Source organism: Rutilus rutilus (genome assembly GCF_951802725.1).
Source record: "Rutilus rutilus genome assembly, chromosome: 1".
In the NCBI taxonomy this organism is placed as follows: Eukaryota; Metazoa; Chordata; class Actinopteri; order Cypriniformes; family Leuciscidae; genus Rutilus; species Rutilus rutilus.
In genome coordinates, this window is record NC_140209.1 from 8,931,035 (window position 1) to 8,950,434 (window position 19,400).

General features: G+C 38.2%; 1 protein-coding gene across 1 annotated transcript in view; it reads left to right on the forward strand.

Moving 5' to 3' along the window:
- Window positions 1–18,483, forward strand: part of LOC311287150 (galactose-specific lectin nattectin-like) — a 37,156-nt gene extending 18,673 nt beyond the window's left edge. Inside the window, exons 3-8 of the mRNA XM_084403782.1 lie at window positions 3,385–3,591; window positions 12,468–12,545; window positions 16,389–16,468; window positions 16,993–17,127; window positions 17,436–17,544; window positions 17,674–18,483. Coding sequence (XP_084259908.1) covers window positions 3,385–3,591; window positions 12,468–12,545; window positions 16,389–16,468; window positions 16,993–17,127; window positions 17,436–17,544; window positions 17,674–17,744 — 680 coding nt within the window. The 3' untranslated portion in view covers window positions 17,745–18,483. The remainder of the gene's footprint in view (window positions 1–3,384; window positions 3,592–12,467; window positions 12,546–16,388; window positions 16,469–16,992; window positions 17,128–17,435; window positions 17,545–17,673) is intronic.
- Window positions 18,484–19,400: the final 917 nt, after the last annotated feature.

Genomic DNA, 19,400 nt, shown 5'->3' on the forward strand with positions numbered 1-19,400 from the left:
GTATTTTATATTTGTATTTGTTGACAATAAACAAATACGCATGTTAAATCTATAGTATATTTATTATTTCCCAAGCCCTGAAAGGGCGAAGGCCCTATTGTTTGCGTTAGGATTATTTGTTATTATTATTTTTTTCTACTTCTCGGGCACTTTTGGGGCCCTTAACATGCTCGAAAACTCTTGAAACTTTGCACACAGGTCAGATACCCGCGGCCATCAGGGCCGGACTGAAGCTGGTACCCGGGCGTGGCAGGGGGGCTTGACAGCGCCCCCTTGAACGGGGTCCGAAAACTTGGTCCATATATCAAACACGCTTGGATGAATTAATATGAAACTCGGTACACATATAGATCTCATCGGGCCGAACAACTTCCGCACTCTAAGTTATTAGGAAGTCGGCTATTATGGGTTGTTTGAAAAACGCATGCTGTGGAATTTATCTCAAACGGTTTTGCTATGGCGAGGGATTAAAGTAATGTCAAAAAAGGAAACACTAAAAGCCTCATATCTTCTAAAAATATAATTAAACACCATTTATTTCTATATAAAATTATACAAATATCAGAACAAAACCCATTTTATTCTTTTTTTTTTCAATTTAAGAATTGTTTTGTTTAAAAACAGCCAGAATGTTTTATTTTTGTCCAAAAAATAAATAAATCATGTTATTTATAGTGCTATACTGCCCTCTTGTGTTCAAAATCAGGTAGGCCTATTGTATCTATATAAAAATAAACTAGGTATGTGGATGATTTTTTTCCGTCGATATTGGAACACAAGTGAAGTACAAAGCCTATAATAAAGAATTTAGCATCCAAATACATGGCAAATGTTGAAACATTTTGATTCTAATGAGAGGGTTACGTGAGACCAACACTGCTTACTTTCGTTCTTATTTTTACATTACATTTAAAGATTTGTTGTGGAATATTTTGAGTGTATCATCAAATCAGAATAAGGCAAGACAAGTAATATTTTCTGTCTCGTCAAGTGAGGTTGCTTAACTCTATCATATGTTATAAAATAAATAAAAACTCCATATTTGTAATTTTTATAATCAGTATGTTGTTAACTGGGTTTCTTTTTTGTGTGCTGCACTCATTTGTTTACATTTCTCCTGGAGAAGCTGCACGAGCCTCAGCAGCGCAACCTTGTTACCATTGATCAGTAATACATTTATTATCAACTGTTGATTGCAACTTAAAATGAATGTAATAAAATTAGAATAATCTCTCGTTTTAGTGATTCCCAAGTTATTTTTTTGTCATTGACGTTCTAATCAGGCTACTCTGGTCGGGCAAGCTAAATTCTCTTTCAGGTAGGCCTATTGTATTTATATATAAATATATATTAGGGATGTGACTGTGGGAAAATTTTCCCACCGGTTAATCGACGTGTGACACCGCTGGGGGCTTTTAAATCACTAACTTAAAGTAAGATACAGACGTCTGCACAGACTTTAAAGGTCCCATTCCATGGATTATTTTATTATTTTATAATGTTTCCTGGGGTGCCCTTATAATGTTAGTATGTTTTCTAGATTTTTTTTTTAATATAATTTAGAAATAAAATGCATATTTCCTAGCCTGATTCCATCCCCTGATCTGAACGCTCTGTTTGAAGGGGCGTGTCTGCTGTGAGACTTCAGCGTAAACGCCCTCTGCTGTGATTGGCTGACATGCTTGCATATGAAATATCTGGCATTACATGTAGAACTATCTGGAAAACTTTTACTATTACAGCTATTATACGTTTTTACTATTACAGCTATCGGGATTAACGAATCGTGAGAAGTTTTTTAAGTATTTAGATATATTTCAATCACATAAAAGGTTGCAGTGATGAGCATTGAGCAGATGACAGCCTGCTGATCGCGTGAATGAAGATCTTATCATTGCAATGCAGTTTCTGCACTCTCACTAATGATTTCACCAATGCAAACATGAGGTATATAAATACAGTAAGAGCTTCGTTGTGCAGTGTAACAGCGTCATTGATTTCATAAAGAGTTTTGGCAAGTGTCCAGATAAACTCGCGCTGTGTGATTGACAGCTTGGGCGATTGGAAAGGGATTGTTCTTTGATCGCTTTCTGTATATATTAATCACAGTTTAAGTAAGATTATTTTCATCCTACTAAGAGAAACGATGTGAAGTTGATCGCTACTTCCATAGTAAATCACTACTTACCGCTTGCTGGAATATAGTTGAAATTGCCCCCTTCGTCAGTAAGAGACGCTGAGAGAAGCCTGCTTGATACTGTATTATCCCAGGTTAGAAAAACAGTCCGTGGTGAAATGGACAGAGCAAACTAACAACTTCGAATTAAACTTTTGCGGTATCCGATTAACGTTAGATAAACATCAACCACGTCTGTTGACATTTCGCCATCAATACGCCTGTATTCCTGTGGGCGGAGGTTAGTCAAAAAACGGTTTTACTGACGTCATTAAAGAAAGAAGTAGAGGGGTGTAGTCCAATCCAGCCATTTTCAATGAATTCCTATGGAAGTAGGAATGAACTAAAAAACGTTCGCTCTGTTCTGCTCGTTCCTCGCTGTGGGCGCACACAGTTATGAATGCCTGTTTAGCCATGAGCTTTTAGTTTAATTTTAAAATTAACGCCATTTTTGGGGGCGGATTGCTTGAATTTATTTTACAAAAGCACAATGTTGTGTTTTATTGCGAGTGTACATAAATATAAGTGAACACTTTGCAGTTTGAATGATGTCCTGAATGAACAAAATTACAGAGTATGTTTTTATGTGTCTACTGTTAAATCACACACATATTCCAGCATTGCAAACTTGACATCGCCGCCTGTTCATTATAGCCTTAATAAAATATAATAATAAAATAGTCAACCTAACATATAAAAATTACACTGCTCTGTTTAAATAGTCAGTAGTACAATTCGTACATCCACAGTAAGCAGAGCTCCACTGTGATTTTTCCAAGCACATTTTTGCACGTGTGAAGAGGATGATTTTTTCCGTCGATATTGGAACACGAGTGAAGTACAAAGCCTATAATAAAGAATAGTTTAGCATACAAATACATTGATTGCAAATGTTGAGGGTAATGTCAGCCCAACACTGCTTACTTTCGTTTTTATTTTTACATTAAATTTAAAGGATTTGTTGTGGAATATTTTGAGTGTATCATAAAATCAGAATAAGGTAAGTCAAGTAATATTTTCTGTCTTTTATATATATATATGTATGAGGCCGATCTCATGGATATAAATATTGTGAGTCGAATGAACCTCATTGGTTGTTCCGAAGTTGAACGAAAGTTTTGGAACAACATGAGGGTGACTTGGAAGAACTTTTTGGAGAACTAACCCTCCAAGTAAATTCTATAATCGCTGGTACGTTTACCTTGAAGGTCGTCCCAAGACCCAGTGTGAGGAGCAGAGAGACAGTTCTCACCTGCCTGGAGCTTTCATCCCTCAGTGTAATGAGGAGGGTCAGTACAGGCCTCGGCAGTGCTGGTCGTCCACAGGTTACTGCTGGTGTGTGGACAGTAAGGGGCAGGAGATACTGGGAACCCGAACTCCACCTGGAACCCCGCCAATAAACTGTGTCAAGCCTGGTAAGCATGTCTACCTGAACTTGAAGTTTTTTGTAGAAAATTGTCATAGTCCTCTCTCAATAGGTCACTTGTCCCATTTTAAATAACTATTTCTAATGTTTTTTTACTAATTAATTGTCTTGGGATCTGATATAGAGAGGTAGCAAATGCTTTTTTGTTTTTTGGGGTCAGTTTTAAAGTTCTTAAAATACGTCTCTTCTGCTCATGAAGGCTGCATTTATTTGATCAAAAATACAGTAAAAACTGTAATATTGTTAAATATTATTACACTTTAAAATAACTGTTTTATGTTATTAGGGCCCAAGCCCTGAAAGGGCGAAGGCCCTATTGTTTTCCTTAGGATTCTTTATTATTATTTTTCTTTCAACCTTTCGGGCACTTTTGGGGCCCTTAACATGCTCAAAAACTCTTGAAACTTTGCACTCAGAACCCGCGGCCATTAATATGAAACTCAGTACACATATAGATCTCATCGGGCCAAACAACTTTCCCTTTGTCAAGTTTTACGCCATCCCAACAGGAAGTCGGCTATTATGGGTTGTTTGGAAAACGCTTGCTGTGGAATTTGAAATACCCCTTCTAGGAAATTCATCCAATCGCCACCAAACTCGGTCAACATTAAGACATTGAGGATGCTAAATTGCGGACAGATTTTTGATATCTCGAACGCTTTGGCAGTGGCGAGGAAACTAATTTATGGCGAATAAGGGACACAGGAAGTGTATTATAACTTCAGCGTACATTAACTGATCTTGGTGAAACTTCAAGCAGTGTGTTCATTGTAAGAGGCCAATCACATGGATGCAACTATTGTGAGTCAAATTAATAGCGCCACCAACGGGCAGCAGGAAGTGTGTCACTTTCAAAATGCTTTTGACAAAAGTGTGTGTGGGGGGGGGGGGGGGGGGGGTTAGTTTTACATACAGTAACAAAAATCAAGACGTTTATTGTTCTCATCGAGCCGGACAACTTTCTAATTTACAGTCATTAGCTCCGACCACCAAACTTTTTCAACATGATGAAAATACATTAAAGATGCTAAATTGTGAATGGATATTAAACATCTCAAACGGTTTTGCTATAGAGAGGGATTAAAATAATGTCCAAAAAGGAAACACTAAAAGCCTCATATCTTCTAAAAATGTAATTATACACCATTTATTTCTATATAAATGTATACAAATTAGGGCTGCACGCAAGGCCGGACTTACCATTGGGCTTGACTGGGCTCAAGCCCATGGGCCCCGCCCAATAGGGGGCCCCGCCGGTTTACGTTTGATTTTTTTCAATAATATGTCAGTCATTTAATTTTTCATTTAAAGTTTGTTGATTGGTCTAGCATTGTTACCTGGCCCTGCCCTGCAATGAAAAATGTAATTTAATTAGCTAAATTAAATGTCAGTCATCTTGAGGTTTGCTGATTGGTTATTGGCAGTTACTTAGAGCCTCGTTTACTGCCGAACCGTTGAAAAAACCTGTCTGCATTAGACAGTAGCCGCGTTTCCATTAGGCCTACCCTTCAAATTGCGCAAATTGAAATTGCGAATTGAAAATAAGCACAATGGAAACACGTCAATTTCGCAAAAACTCCCGTTTATCGCAAAAAAATTTTTTTACGCTCGCATGAGGTGGTTTTTCAGGCAATTCGAAAAAGGAATATTTCGCTAAACTGCAATGGAAACAGTTTTTGCGCATTACAGTCACCTGACTTAGAAGACGCGGTGTGTTTGAGGTCCATGTATAGCTACGCAAATAATAATAATTTTATATTATTTAATTATAATATCTAATAGGCTATATTTAGCAGACGCTTTTATGCAAAAAAGGAACAAAGCTGTGTGGAGCGCGCACTGCATGACACGGAGGCGCGGGCGCGCCGCGAACACTTGCATTTTCCAACATTGGAAACAACTTAAAATACTCTATCATTTCTGGTCATACAGTAAATAATAATACATTATTCTCAACTACTTTTATTTGTGTAAACTCACAATAACAAGAAAACGTGTTTTTGTAAAATAAAAGAAAACAACCAGACGCACTTTCTTGATCTCCGTAAACTGGAGCGCGAGAACTGAAACAAAATAGCCTATGTAGGCTAAAGCTTGAAATGTCCACTTTAAAACGAACAAATTCGAATCGAAAGCGAATAATTTCTGATTAATCTGTATGAAAGGAGCATTTCTCTCTGAAAGCGCATCTGCTTAACAGCGGAGATGGAGATGTGATTTTAGCCAAAACAATAGTTTTTTAATAGGCTAATATTAATGGCTCTTCTCATCCAGCACTGCGGGAAAAACACCAATTCCAGGTTCTAATTTGGCCTTAGAAAACCAGTAAAATCGACATGTTTTCCATATTAATTTGTGAATATTTTAAATGTTTAATAAAGGGGCAAAAAGTCATAAACAGAAATCTGAAAATTCGTCGATATTTACTTTTTTGCGCAGCAGTTGGTGTAGCCAGTTCAAATTAAAATGTTGGTGTTCAACTTTGCGTTTTAAAAAGACAACAACCGTTCATTTTTCGTTTTTCAATTACGGGTTAAAAAAGGAAAAACGAATGGACACAAAAGTAGCCTACATGGATCGTATGGACAGAATATGAGACAGAGTTCTTTATTAAATTCATAAAAGAAACAATAATTAGCCTATAGGAATACTGGATTCTAAATCTCAAAGAAATGCCACAATCAAAACATAATGTTTTCCAGGTAAATAAGTGTTTTATTCTCATTCTGACCAAGACATTTGTGCATTGCAATAAACATGATCACTTTGAACTTTTTTAATCATTATTTATTTATTGGAAAAAACTTTTTCAAGCATCAATCAGTGGTCATATAAATAAATTATTACGTTTTTTTTAACATGTAACACTGTCTATGGTACCAGTCACCTTTTGAAAGTAGCTTTGCACTTCAAATAACGATTGGATCGATTATATTGTTACACCACCAGATGGCGACAAATGACTTTTAAAAAACATTTGTCATTGAATCGTTCATTCAGGAGCTTCGTTCAAAAATGCTGATTCATCTATGAAACAAGTGTATTTGATTGAGGAATTGAATCATTCATTCAAACCCAAGTTTTTTTTAAAAATAATTCAGATTAATTAAACATTTTTAATAGACTTCAGCAATTAACATAAATTATGTTATTTTGTTTAGCCTAGTTGTTTGTTCAGAATCGTGATCTCTATTTTTATTCTCAGTTTATCCAGAATTGTGTAGCTCTAATACATAGCTTGTGTATGTATCATTTTGTTCTATTTAAAGTAATGTATAGAAGGTAGGGCCCGAAAGTGACTCAAGCCCAGGGGCCCCCACCACCCTAAGTCCTGCCCTGGCTGCACGATATTGGGAAAAAATTACATTGCGATATTTTTTCCCCCAACGATATATATTGTGATATTGAGAGCCATAAATCCAGGCTAAAGTCAATAATTACCATTCCATGATATTAATAATTTCACTAATAAGCAAGCTTCATTACAAGTGACAAAAAGGTCACTTAATATTTTATTCCAAAATTAGAACATTTCTGTAAACACAAAAGCAGAACACAGCAGCTTTACACCAACCCCCCTGATTGGTTTACAACAATATAACTTAAAATAAATAATTTTTTTATAAAACAAATTATAAGAAGCATTTTGGTTCACAATCTTTTAAGTCAACTTTTCTTAACTAAAGTGTCAAAGTAAAACAGTGTTGGTGTTGGTCATCATAATCATGAAATAAACAAAATGAAATAAAACTTTAATATATTTTGTATTAAATCTTCTAAACAGATTAGAGAACATACTTCTGTAAACAGAAAAGCCGAACACGTTTAAACAGCAGCTTTACAACACCAACCCCCCGATTGGTTCATAACATAACTTAAAATAAATATAATTTTTATTAAAAAAACTTATAAGCATTTTGGTTGACAATCTTTTGTTTTTAAGTCAACTTTTCTTAGCAAAAGTGCCAAAGTAAAACAGTGTTGGTCATCATCATAATCATGGCTAAACAAAATGAAATTAAACTTCTAAACTGAGTATTCTTTTGCATGATCATGATCATGCATGCTTATGTATGCTGTATGCTTTGCTTACTCAAGGTTTTTAGCTAAGAACACAAGTCTATCAACCTTTGCAGGCTTAAGACAGGTTCGTTGGCAAGTGACGATGTTGCCACTAGTACTGAAAAGTCTCTCCGACGGCGAGCTTGTCTCAGGAATACACAGGTATTTGCGGGCAAGTCTGGCGAGACGAGGAAAGCTTAGTTTGTGTACTTTCCACCATGCAAGTGGATCCTCCTCTTTGTCTATTGGAGGTGTTAGCAGGTAGGTGTTTAACTCTGCTTCCAAAGCATCCTTTAGGGTCAGAGAGGAATCACCCTTTGCTGCAGTTTCACTCTGTTTAAAGAAGCTTCCCAATGACTTCTTTGCTTTCTTTGCCTGGGGTGCACTGGTAACGTTGGGCTCCATGTCAGTGCTGCAGCTTGATTTCTCCTGGCATTCCATCATCTCTGATGCCACTCTGGCCTTAACTTGAGTCTTGTCTGCACTGATGAAGTCCATCTTGAACCGGGGGTCCAAAAAAGATGCCATATCTAGCAGCTTCTGAGTATCATCATCTTCGTATTTCTCGTTGAGGTAGTCCAGCATCTTCTTCTTTATGTTCTTGGTCAGGTCTGTGTCTTCCTCTCGCATTTCCAGTAGTGAAGTGTTGAAGAGCTGAAGAACTGGCTTTACAAAGGAGACACTGACGTATTCATCCCCTGAAAGTGCATCAGTGAAATCCAGCATTGGGCCCAGTGACTTGCTTACAGATTCCAGGACATCTATATCTTGCCAGGTTGGAATTAGATGCCGCAACTTCTTGTCTGCAGACAAGACCTGAGTTAAAGCCTGCTGCTGCTCTAATATCCTGCTGATCATCATCTGTCTGGAACCCCATCTTGTTTGGCATTCTGAGATGAGACAATGTGATGGTAGATTGAGCTCCTTCTGGACTTTTGCCAGGGCATCGCTGGCCTTCCAGCTGTGAGAGAAGTGGCTCACCAGCTTCTTGCAGACTCCTACAGCACGATCAATGCGGCCATCCTTTTTCACTGCATTTTCTAAGCGGAGAAAACAAAAAAAAAAACATTGCAAACTTTAATCATTGAAGCACAGTTTTAATTTAAACAATAAATGAATAGCTCTTTTCCAAAACGCGATAAACGATAATAATAATTTCCTTGTTTAAAATGTACTGCAAGATGCAGTTTCTTTTCAAACCCCAATATGCGCCGAACCTATTTTTAGCCTAAACGCGATAAATCCTCTCGACTAATCAGAATTCGGTGAACGTTCTACGCAATCCTCTCTCTCTCTCTCTCTCTCTCTCTCTCTCTCTCTCTCTCTCTCTCTCTCTCTCTCGGTGCTAATGCAGTGACGCGTTCATGTAAACGGCACCTAAAAGCTGTCACAAAGAACCAGCAAAAGTATAAATATGTCAAATATTCTTCCATATTTTTGTAAAATATTGCAATGAGACATTTTAATTTTTTATTAATAAACAAGTGTTTTCTGTGTGGGCTGCAAAGATGAAGTTACTATACGATACTGACTCGCGATCTTCGCAGTAGTGAACGCGCCAGAGAGAAATGCACATTTCATACGAATTACATAGTTTTATTTTGTTTTGAATGGTTCTATTTAAAAGTAGAGATTTCTGTAGATAATAGATATATTTCTATTTTTTTAGGTGTGTGAGGCGAGTAGGCTACCTTATACGCTGGGTTTCGGTTCATGGATGATAGTTTAAGTTCCAGTTCAGGCGCTGTCGTGATCAATTGTCTGCTATATTTACTTTTTATTTATTAAAAGGAAATTGGATAACGAAACACTGATTGAAATTAAGATACAATTAATACAAAACGAAATTCGCTTTAAAGAAAGGCTTTGTGATTTCTGTTTGAGGTCTCTGTGAAGGTTTTAAATCAGTCTTAGTGCTGCTTTCAGAGCGCTCGCGTCCGTAATGGAGAACTGATACGTAACATTGTGTTTTCCTCATAAATGCGAACACGAAAAATAAAAGCCTTTAAAAAAATTACAAATAATTTTTTTTTTTCATTTTTGGAAAAAAATGGATGGATTTATAGCGTTTTGAAAAAGAAAAACAACAATATAGTTGTTTGATTTAATAATCATTATTCAACATGTTCAGACTGAGCAAAAAAAAAAAAAACACAAAAAAACACACACATTTTAACAGGATAAATTGAATATTCACAAAATGTGTGGGTCTAGGTAATAATGTAATTTTCCTGAAAACTACTGAAATGGATTTATCGCGTTTTGGAAAAGAGCTCCTCAAATGTGCTCAAACTCAAAACTATTTTTTGCCACTGATTCAATAATAACTTGTTTAAAATTAAATGTTTTGTGTCTGTATTTTTTCTTACGTTTTAAAGCTCAACACATGCAACACATTCATTTTACAAGTTTTGTTCAGGACATGTTATTAAGTAAAACAGCTGAGTACAAATGTATATTTATTTAGGATAAAGATCATGGTCATTACTCACCAACTGCAAGATGCAGTCTGTGGCCGAAGCACTGTAGTCTGGTCCACTTGTTCAGATCGACAGCTTTTACCATGTTCGCTGCATTATCTGTTGTTATACAGACTTGACGTGTCTCGTCTAAGCCCCAAGCGGTCACCGCTTCTCTCAGGGCCTCTGCGATATTCTCGGCTGAAAAATGCCGTCTGCAAACAGCGACTTTTTAGCTCGAAGTCCTCTGTGATGAAATGGACCGTCAGACTTATGTAGGGCTCCGTTGTCCTGCTGGACCACAAGTCTGTTGTAGTTGCATAGTATTCCACGTGCGACAGTTCTGCTTCAATCTTAGATTTGCATTTTTCATACAGCTCTTTTATCGCAACTTGGGAAAAATATGTGCGGGATGGTATAACATACCGCCTGTCAAGCGTTCGGATCATTTTCTTAAATCCCTCTTTGGCGACGGTATTTAATGGCAACATATCTTTAGCAATATGAAACATTATTGCGTCTGTTATTTCTTTCTGTCGTTGAGAGCCTTTCTGGTAAGGTGTTGCACTGGCAAAGGCATCGCAAATATTTGGTTGTTTTGGTTGACATCCAGATTTGACTTTGTATTCGTCATAAAGAGCTTTGTGGTGCCGTTTTAAGTGATCAGACAAATTGGTGGTGTTTCCTTTTTTTGTGGCCACAACTTTACGACACTCCATGCAAAGTACCTCTTTTTGGTCGACATCCTCCTTTTTGTAGCCGAAATAGTCCCAAATAGATGATTTCGACTTTCTGTTTGGTACGAATAAATAATTTTTTTGCGGCGGATCCTCTTCGTCGCGCATTTTTAGCAGTGATGTTGGCTGTGAGCAGTGAGCAGCAGCTGCACAGCGAACCAATCACTGTCCAGGCACGCGGAACGTGCATGTCACCCCAGCAACAAGCCATACAACAAACTCGTGTTTACTGTGTGCTACCCTGGTGGTGCTACTACAAACCTTAACATCGCATGTTCCGGCGATGTGACTATCGCTCACGCGCACATCGCGATGTCGATGTTAAAACAGAATATCGTTCAGCCCTAATACAAATATCACAACTAAACCCATTTTATTCTTTTTTATTTATTTAAGAATTATTTATTATTTATTTATATAATTTAACTTATTATTTATAAGTTTGAAAACAGTAAAGTAAAAAAAAAAAAAAAAATCAAGTCATACATAGTGCTATACTGCCCTATTGTGTTCAAAATCAGGTATGGCCTATTGTATCTATATAAAAATATACTAGGTATGAGACAGAGAAAATATTTTACAACCGATTAATCGACGTGTGACACCGCTGGGGGCTTTTGAATCGCTAACTTAAAAACGAAAGTAAAATATGTTCGTCTGCACAGACATTGATAATGATGCGGAGCAGAGCGAGCGTTTTCAATTAATTCCTATGGAAGTAGGAATGAACTAAAAAACACTAAAAACACTAAGAACTAAAAACGTCCTCGCCGTGGACGCGCACCGTAATGAATGCCCGTGCAGCCATGAGAATTTTTGTTTAATTTTAAAATTAGTGCCTTTCGGGAGGCGGATTGCTTGAATTTATTTTACAAACGCACAATGTTGTGTTTTATTGCGAGTGTACACAAATATAAGTGAACACTTTGCAGTTTGAAAAATGTCCTGTATGAACAAAATGACGGACTATGTTTTTATGTGTCCACTGTTCAATCGCGCCCGCGCCACACACACACACACATTCCAGAATAGCAATCTTGACATCGCAGCCTGTTCATTATAGCTTTAATAAAATGTAATAATAAAATAGTCAACCTAACATATAAAAATTACACTGCTCTGTTTAAATAGTCAGAAGTACAATTTGAACCATTCACAGTAAGCACCGCTCCACTGTGATGTTTCCAAGCTAATTTTTGTGCGTGTGAAGAGGATGATTTTCTCCGTCGATATTGGAAAGTGAGTGAAGTACAAAGCCTATGATAAAGAATAGTTTAGCATCCAAATACATTGCAGATGTTGAAACATTTTGATTCTAATGAAAGAGTTACGTGAGCCCTACACTGACCAATTGACCAAGTGATAGTGTCATAACCATGACAAGTTTGACAACCAGTGTGGACCTGCCAAAAAACAGTTTCAACAGATTATTATTATTTTATTTTTTTTATGAGTTTTACATGAATTCAGTGCATATCAATAAATATTTTTGGAGATACACAAGACAGATGCTACTGTAGGAAGAGAAGCATCAGAGGCTATTATAGAATAGTTTCAAAAGGGTTTAAAATGGTATGTGGCAATGCCATGTCTGATTGTACATGTAGGTGAAGACGACACATCGAACTCAGAGGCAGGCAGTGGATTGACACCATGGGATTCTGGCCAGCCTAGGCCATCAGCAGGTGTGTGCATGTTTCTCATATGAAATACTGCTGTAATAGTTACTCTCATACACTGTATTTAATACACAGTATTATACACAGTATATTTTGCATACTTGAATTTAGGCAATTCTGCAATAATTATTAAATGTTTTCCTTAATGTTATGTTGTTGTTGTTTTTTATGGATGGTGCAAAACGTTGGTATGGTGTTGGGAGGGTGGAGCCATAAGAAACATCATGATGTGAAAAGACATTTAAGATTTTGCACTAATCAAATAAGTATTTTTTGAAGGATCAATTTTCATGGGAAATTGCGTATACATCACTCGCCTGTGTCAGGTTTTTGCAGGTTAAAGATGAGGAGACAGGATTTCAATACATCTGGTTTATTCCCAAACACAGATTACATGCACACTCAACACAAACCTTGACACTACAACGACCGACCATGACTGAAGGAACACACAGGGCTTAAATACACAAGGAAACAGATCAGGGAAATAAGACACAGCTGGGGCAAAACAAACGAGATAACTAAATGAGGTGATTAACAGGGCACAGGTGAGACAGGTGAATTAAAAACAATGACAACACAGTCCAAACACAACGGAAACGTGACAGTACTCCCCCCCTCCCCGAAGGCGCATCCTCGCGCCATATAACATCCAAAGGGGTGGGAGGGTGGGCGCCCTGGAGGCAGATGAAGGCGTGGTTGCACAGGACAGGGAGCCTCCAGGGCGGAGCTGGCTGCTCAGGGAACCAGGGCAGAACAGGCTGTGGGCGTGGCCACGACAGAGCTGTCGGACCCTCGAGCGTCCATGGCAGTGAAGACACTTCAGGTGACCAAGGCGGTGAGGACCCTTTGGGTGGCCATGGCAGAGAAGACCCTTCGGGCGGCCATGGCGGTGAAGACCCTTCAGGTGACCAAGGCGGTGACGACCCTTTGGGTGGCCATGGCGGTGAGGACCCTTCGGACGGCCATGGCGAAGAGGACTTATAGCCCCCCCCAAAAAAATTTCCTAGGGGAAATTCTCAGGTTTTGACACTGGGCTGGATGAGGCAGGGGGCGAAAGTGGCTCTGGGCTGGACAGGACCAGTGACGAAGGCGGCTCTGGGCTGGACAGGACCAGCCGCGACGAGGGCTCTGAGCTGGACAGGACCAGCGGTGAAAACGCCTTTGGGAAGACTGGTTCTGGCTCTTGCTCGAAGACTGGCTCTGGCTCTTGCTCGACAGGGCAGCCGACTTCATGACTCGGAACTAGACTCGAAACTAGACTCGGGACTGGACTCGGAACTGGATCTGGCCTCTCTGGGCCAACAACTGTCTCAGGCTCGGCGGGCATGACGCGAACTGCCTTGGCTTCGGCAGATCTGGCGTGAAGTGCGGGCTCGGCTGGACTCGGAACTGGACTCGGAACTGGACTCGGAACTGGATCTGGCCTCTCTGGACCAACAACTGTCTTAGGCTCGGCGGGCATGACGCGAACTGCCTTGGCTTCGGCAGATCTGGCGTGAAGTGCGGGCTCGGCTGGACTCAGAACTGGACTCGGAACTGGATCTGGCCTCTCTAGGCCAACAACTGTCTCAGGCTCGGCGGGCATGACGCAAACTGCCTTGGCTTCGGCAGATCTGACGTGAAGTGCGGGCTCGGCTGGACTCAGAACTGGACTCGGAACTGGATCTGGCCTCTCTACGCCAACAACTGGCTCAGGCTCGGCGGGTATGACGCTCTCAATCTCAGGCGCGGCGGGCATGACGCAAACTGCCTTTGCTTCGGCAGATCTGGCGTGAAGTGCGGGCTCGGCTGGACTGGCGTGAAGTGCAGGCTCGGCTGGACTGGCGTGAATTGCAGGCTCGGCTGGACTGGCGTGAAGTGCAGGCTCGGCTGGACTGGCGTGATGCAACAGATTGCGGCTATCCCGAGCCAAAGCCGCGATCTGTCCAGTGAGCTCCCAGCTCATGATGTGGTCGGTCGTTCTGTCAGGGTTTTGCAGGTTGAGAGACGAGGAGACAGGATTTCAATACATCTGGTTTATTCCCAAACACAGATTACATGCACACTCAACACAAACCTTGACACTACAACGACCGACCAAAACTGAAGGAACACACAGGGCTTAAATACACAAGGAAACAGATCAGGGAAATAAGACACAGCTGGGGCAAAACAAATGAGATAACTAAATGAGGCACAGGTGAGACAGGTGAATTAAAGACAATGACAACACAGTCCAAACACAACGGAAACGTGACAGCCTGTGCGTGTCTCGTCATATACGTAAAGAGAGAAAAGTTGTTCTGGCTACTTTGCCATGTGTCTGGTGTGTGAGTGGCAGGGGTTAGCTTTCACATGAGCAAGAAAGGAAGAGATGGAGCAGCTAAATCTCCAACCTCTTGAGATTCACCCTGTAGACTTTGAAAAAAAAAACATTAAACAGTAAAAAAATTTGTCTTCACACCCGTTTTAAATAGAGATGCACCGATTGATCGGCTGGTGACCGGAATTGGCCGATTTTCACGTGATCAGGATTTTTATTTCTGTGCCCCTGAGAGTACGGTGCCACATTTACAATGTTCAGTGACGTTGCATAACTGCCAGATTCAAACTGTGCTTTCGCGCATTGGCTAGCGCTGAGCCAGAGTCGGACGCGTTCAGCGCTGTCATATATCAACTATGCAGTGTTTTCAATGTTTATTTTAGGTTTCAGATATTTAAATACACATAAGCACGAGTAAAACAATACATTTGGAGTTTGTAAAACACACACTGATGTCTGTGGAAGCAGCAATAACAATCTATTCAAATATAATTTGCCGACATGTGTTATTCATATCAGACAAACAGAGAGGAAGAAACTATAAAGTTTACTCTATTCTTCTCAGTTCACCGGCCACTTTCTTGCATTTATTTCGGGAGAAACTGATGAATTCACGTGCTGTAAATCCGACGGACAGGACAACATTGTGGCGCCCATCTCATGTTAAAGATCAAGATTATTTATAAAGGTTTTTAAACGACCAAACACACTCACTTACACGTATTTGAGAATCGGAATATCAGATAGGCTAGTTGATGACATGGTAAGCAAGTTTGTGAATATTTTGAATAAAAAAGAAAAGCGAAATAAAAGCGACACATCTGTCATACAGTATTATTGTGGCTGCGGTGTATCGCGTGACGCGTCGCCATGGAAACATTAAAGGGAACGTTCGCCTTGAAAAAACTCACTCTGGGGGTGGGGGTGTCAGTTAGAATATTTTAAACTTACGCGTGAAAGGGTTAAAGAAAAGATCGAAAATAAATATTTGTGTGTGCTGTAAAGTAATTAGAAAAAAATGTAATCGGTATCGGCAGGTCAAACTCAATGAAAAATCAGAAATCGGAATCGGCCTAGAAAATTGTAAACGGTGCATCTCTAGTTTTAAACAAACTCCGAACAGACGAGAGTCTGCTGGAGAAAAGAGAACGAGACAGAGCTTGTAATAAAACAAGAATCAACATCAGCTTGGCTTTAGGAGATGGAGAGAACTGAGGGATTTGAAAAGTTGTAAAAGCGAAGTGGAGATGATGGTGTTTTTATTACTCGACTGTTGAATAAGGTGTTTTATTGAACAGATGTCATATGTATCTCTCTAACAGAGTTCACTGTAAAGCATCTATTGTGAAGCGTCGCCTTCATCTGCACTGTCATGCAAAGCCGAAGCATGACCAAAACAATGTTGCATGCCTTTTTTGTTTTTTAACCGGTAAAGGGACAAAAATTACATACTGTACCTTAAAATTATTAATTTAATTAGATGAAAGGTCATTAATGGTAAAAAATGTTTCAAAAAAATAACACACAAAACTTCCCTTTAACAGGCTGTTGGGCAGGATGGTCTGCCTTAGAAGGCAGATGCTTCAAGTTTTTCTATTACTTTCAAACATGGATTGATGCAGAGGTATGATACATTCATCTTCTAATATGACATAAAAATCATATAAGTATATTCTTGGTTAAATACAACTTAAGCTCTGTAAACATCTGTGACACCTGTTAATTATTGCAGGAAAAAAATTTCATCGTGTTCCTCGGTATAAAAACAAAAATATGTTAATAGTAAATAAATTACAATGGAGCTCTAGGCTGTAAACATATATCACTGATAATAAAACATCACAATGGTATGAAAATAAAGACAACACATTTCATGTTATCATGAGAGAATAACTGAAAAACTTCATATATGTGAAGTTATATCTAATCTACATCTACAGTATAACCAGAACCTTTTCTAGAAAAGTAGTCCCACCTCTAATGGCAGATTTTAGACTTAGCCAAAACAAAAAATAAACAGCACGAGTAAAAATTATTTCGATGGTAACTGAAGGCATGTCACAGATTTTGGAATATTAATTTTAAATAATATATATATTTTTATATATATATAAATAGTGGTGTTTGTTCATGTCTCTGTCTCTACAGAAATTCTGTTTGCAGTCTGATGGGAACCTTGCTTCTGTGCACAGCCTTGATGAGTACACTTTTATACAGAACCTGATTAGATCCGAAACTGCGAACTCAACTCGTGCCTGGATTGGAGGAAATGATGCTGTTCATGTATGCAATTCTTTTTTTGATCATGCTTTTTGTGCTACTGTGCATTTACAGTTACATTTACATTAAAACATTTTTCAAAATGCATAAAGATAGATGTGTTTTAATCTTTTTTGGTCCTTAGAATAGTTAGTTTAGGGCATTGGAAATCATGAGAAATCGTGAGACCACATAAGCCCAACATATTCTTCACTGATACCCTGTTTGTGAAATCATTTCTGTTCATTTCTGTTTAGATTTCTGACATTTTTAAATTAAGCCATGTGAGCTGTGGACATAAACACAATGTCTTTTTTCTCTTCTGTTCACAGGAGGGAGTTTGGCTCTGGAGTGATGGAACCAGAATGAACTTTCAAATATGGACGCCTGGAGAGCCCAATAACCTTCAAGGAGAGCACTGCCTTGGGATGAACTATGGCTGTAACTACTGCTGTTAATGCTCATCTAAATAGACTAAATAAACATTCTTTTATATATATATATATATATATATATATATATATATATATATAATACAAAAATCTAATATTTTGTTCTATCTTGCAACAGATGGCATCTGGAATGATGACCCATGTACTGATAAGAAGCCGTTTGTGTGTGTGAAGAGAATCAGCATGTGAAAAATCAATAGAAGAAACAAGCTACTTTAACTCATTTACTTTCCTTTAGAAATGTTCAATGGAGGTAATAAATGTGTTTTAAAGAAGGTTAATTTTGTTTCTTTGATTGTGTTTTGTGAATGATAAGTTAATGACTCAGTGACGCCTGTTAAACACCATTTTTTTAAATAATTTGTGTATCACACAAGTTAGAATAAGTAATTTGGCATCCTAAAATGGCACCAAGAGTTAAAACAACAACAAAAACACACACGGAGATTGCTAGAATAAATCCCAATAAATAAATAAATGAATAAACAAGTAAAATTATAATGTGAAAAAGTTAGTCACTGTGGAAGAAGTTTAATATGTTCTATATGTTTGCATTTAATTATATTTATAGAATCTTAGAAATATTATGGTAATTAGATTAATGTAGTGTTGATACATACCCTTATGAATATGTATGTGTATGACCTTGTATATGACCTGACAAAAGTTAATGTGTGACTAAGTGTATGATCGAGATCGAGAGTCTCCATTCAAGGGTATAATATGATTAATATGAGACAAATCTAAACAGTGTGTTAGTTATGGCTGAGAGATATCTTCATTTATCCTCGGGAAAACAACCTTGGGGGAGGAACAACTATAAAGAAGGAAAGATGCCCCCACTCGTGGTCACACTCTGCAGGCTCTTTGTAATGACTGTATGACTGCTGACCTTTCCTTGCAAAAAAATAAATAACCTTAAAGACAAGTGATACATGTTTGTCTCTTATTCGGTAATATAAATTTGTTTGCCACCCCATCACACTCACCCAATATATTAAAGCCACTCTTATTTTGTGTCTCACTACCAGGTTATTATCCTGTACCTTTAATAAATGTCAAGTATTTACTCCACTTTCTCCAAAACCAAGTAGTCTATATGACATTTTTTCATATGCATCAACTTTCTGTAACCCATGAAAGACGGCGATCATGGCAAATCCACAGACTAACTCGTGAAAGCTCAGTAAATGCAGTATTTGAAAAAGACAAGAGGCATGACGTGATTGGCTGCCAAAAAACCCTGTTAATCTTTAAGGTTTTATAAATTTAGATTTTATTTATTTATTTATATGTATTGTTTTATTTATTTTAAAGTTTTTATGGGATACCAAATAAAATATACCTTTTATTTTTCATAAACACAAACTGCCCTCCACCCAGTGTTATTCCATCCAGTTACAATTTAACACACATTGTGTGTTAAAAATCTACACAACATGTGTCAAAATACCATAAACACACTCTGTTGTTTTTAACACATCTCTTTTTACAGTGTGTAGACTTTAAGATCCTGAACGCAACGTCTCTTTAAAAACTAATGTGCAGATAACGGCGACATTGCTGATCTCGTGCTGTACAAACACAATCATAAAAACCTTTTTAAAAGTCACCAATCAGACATTACACACTTGCTGAGATTAACAATACTGTATAATATTATCATATGATTATATTTTTCATATCACATGGCTATTCTTGCTGCTTCAAATGTGCAAAATAAACACACAGTTAGTGTAACCAGAGAGAAACTAATGTTAAAGAGTCAAGAGCCCAAATAAAGCTGACACTAATCACGATTCTGGTGACTTCAAATGAAACATTCAATGAAACGTCTACATTTAA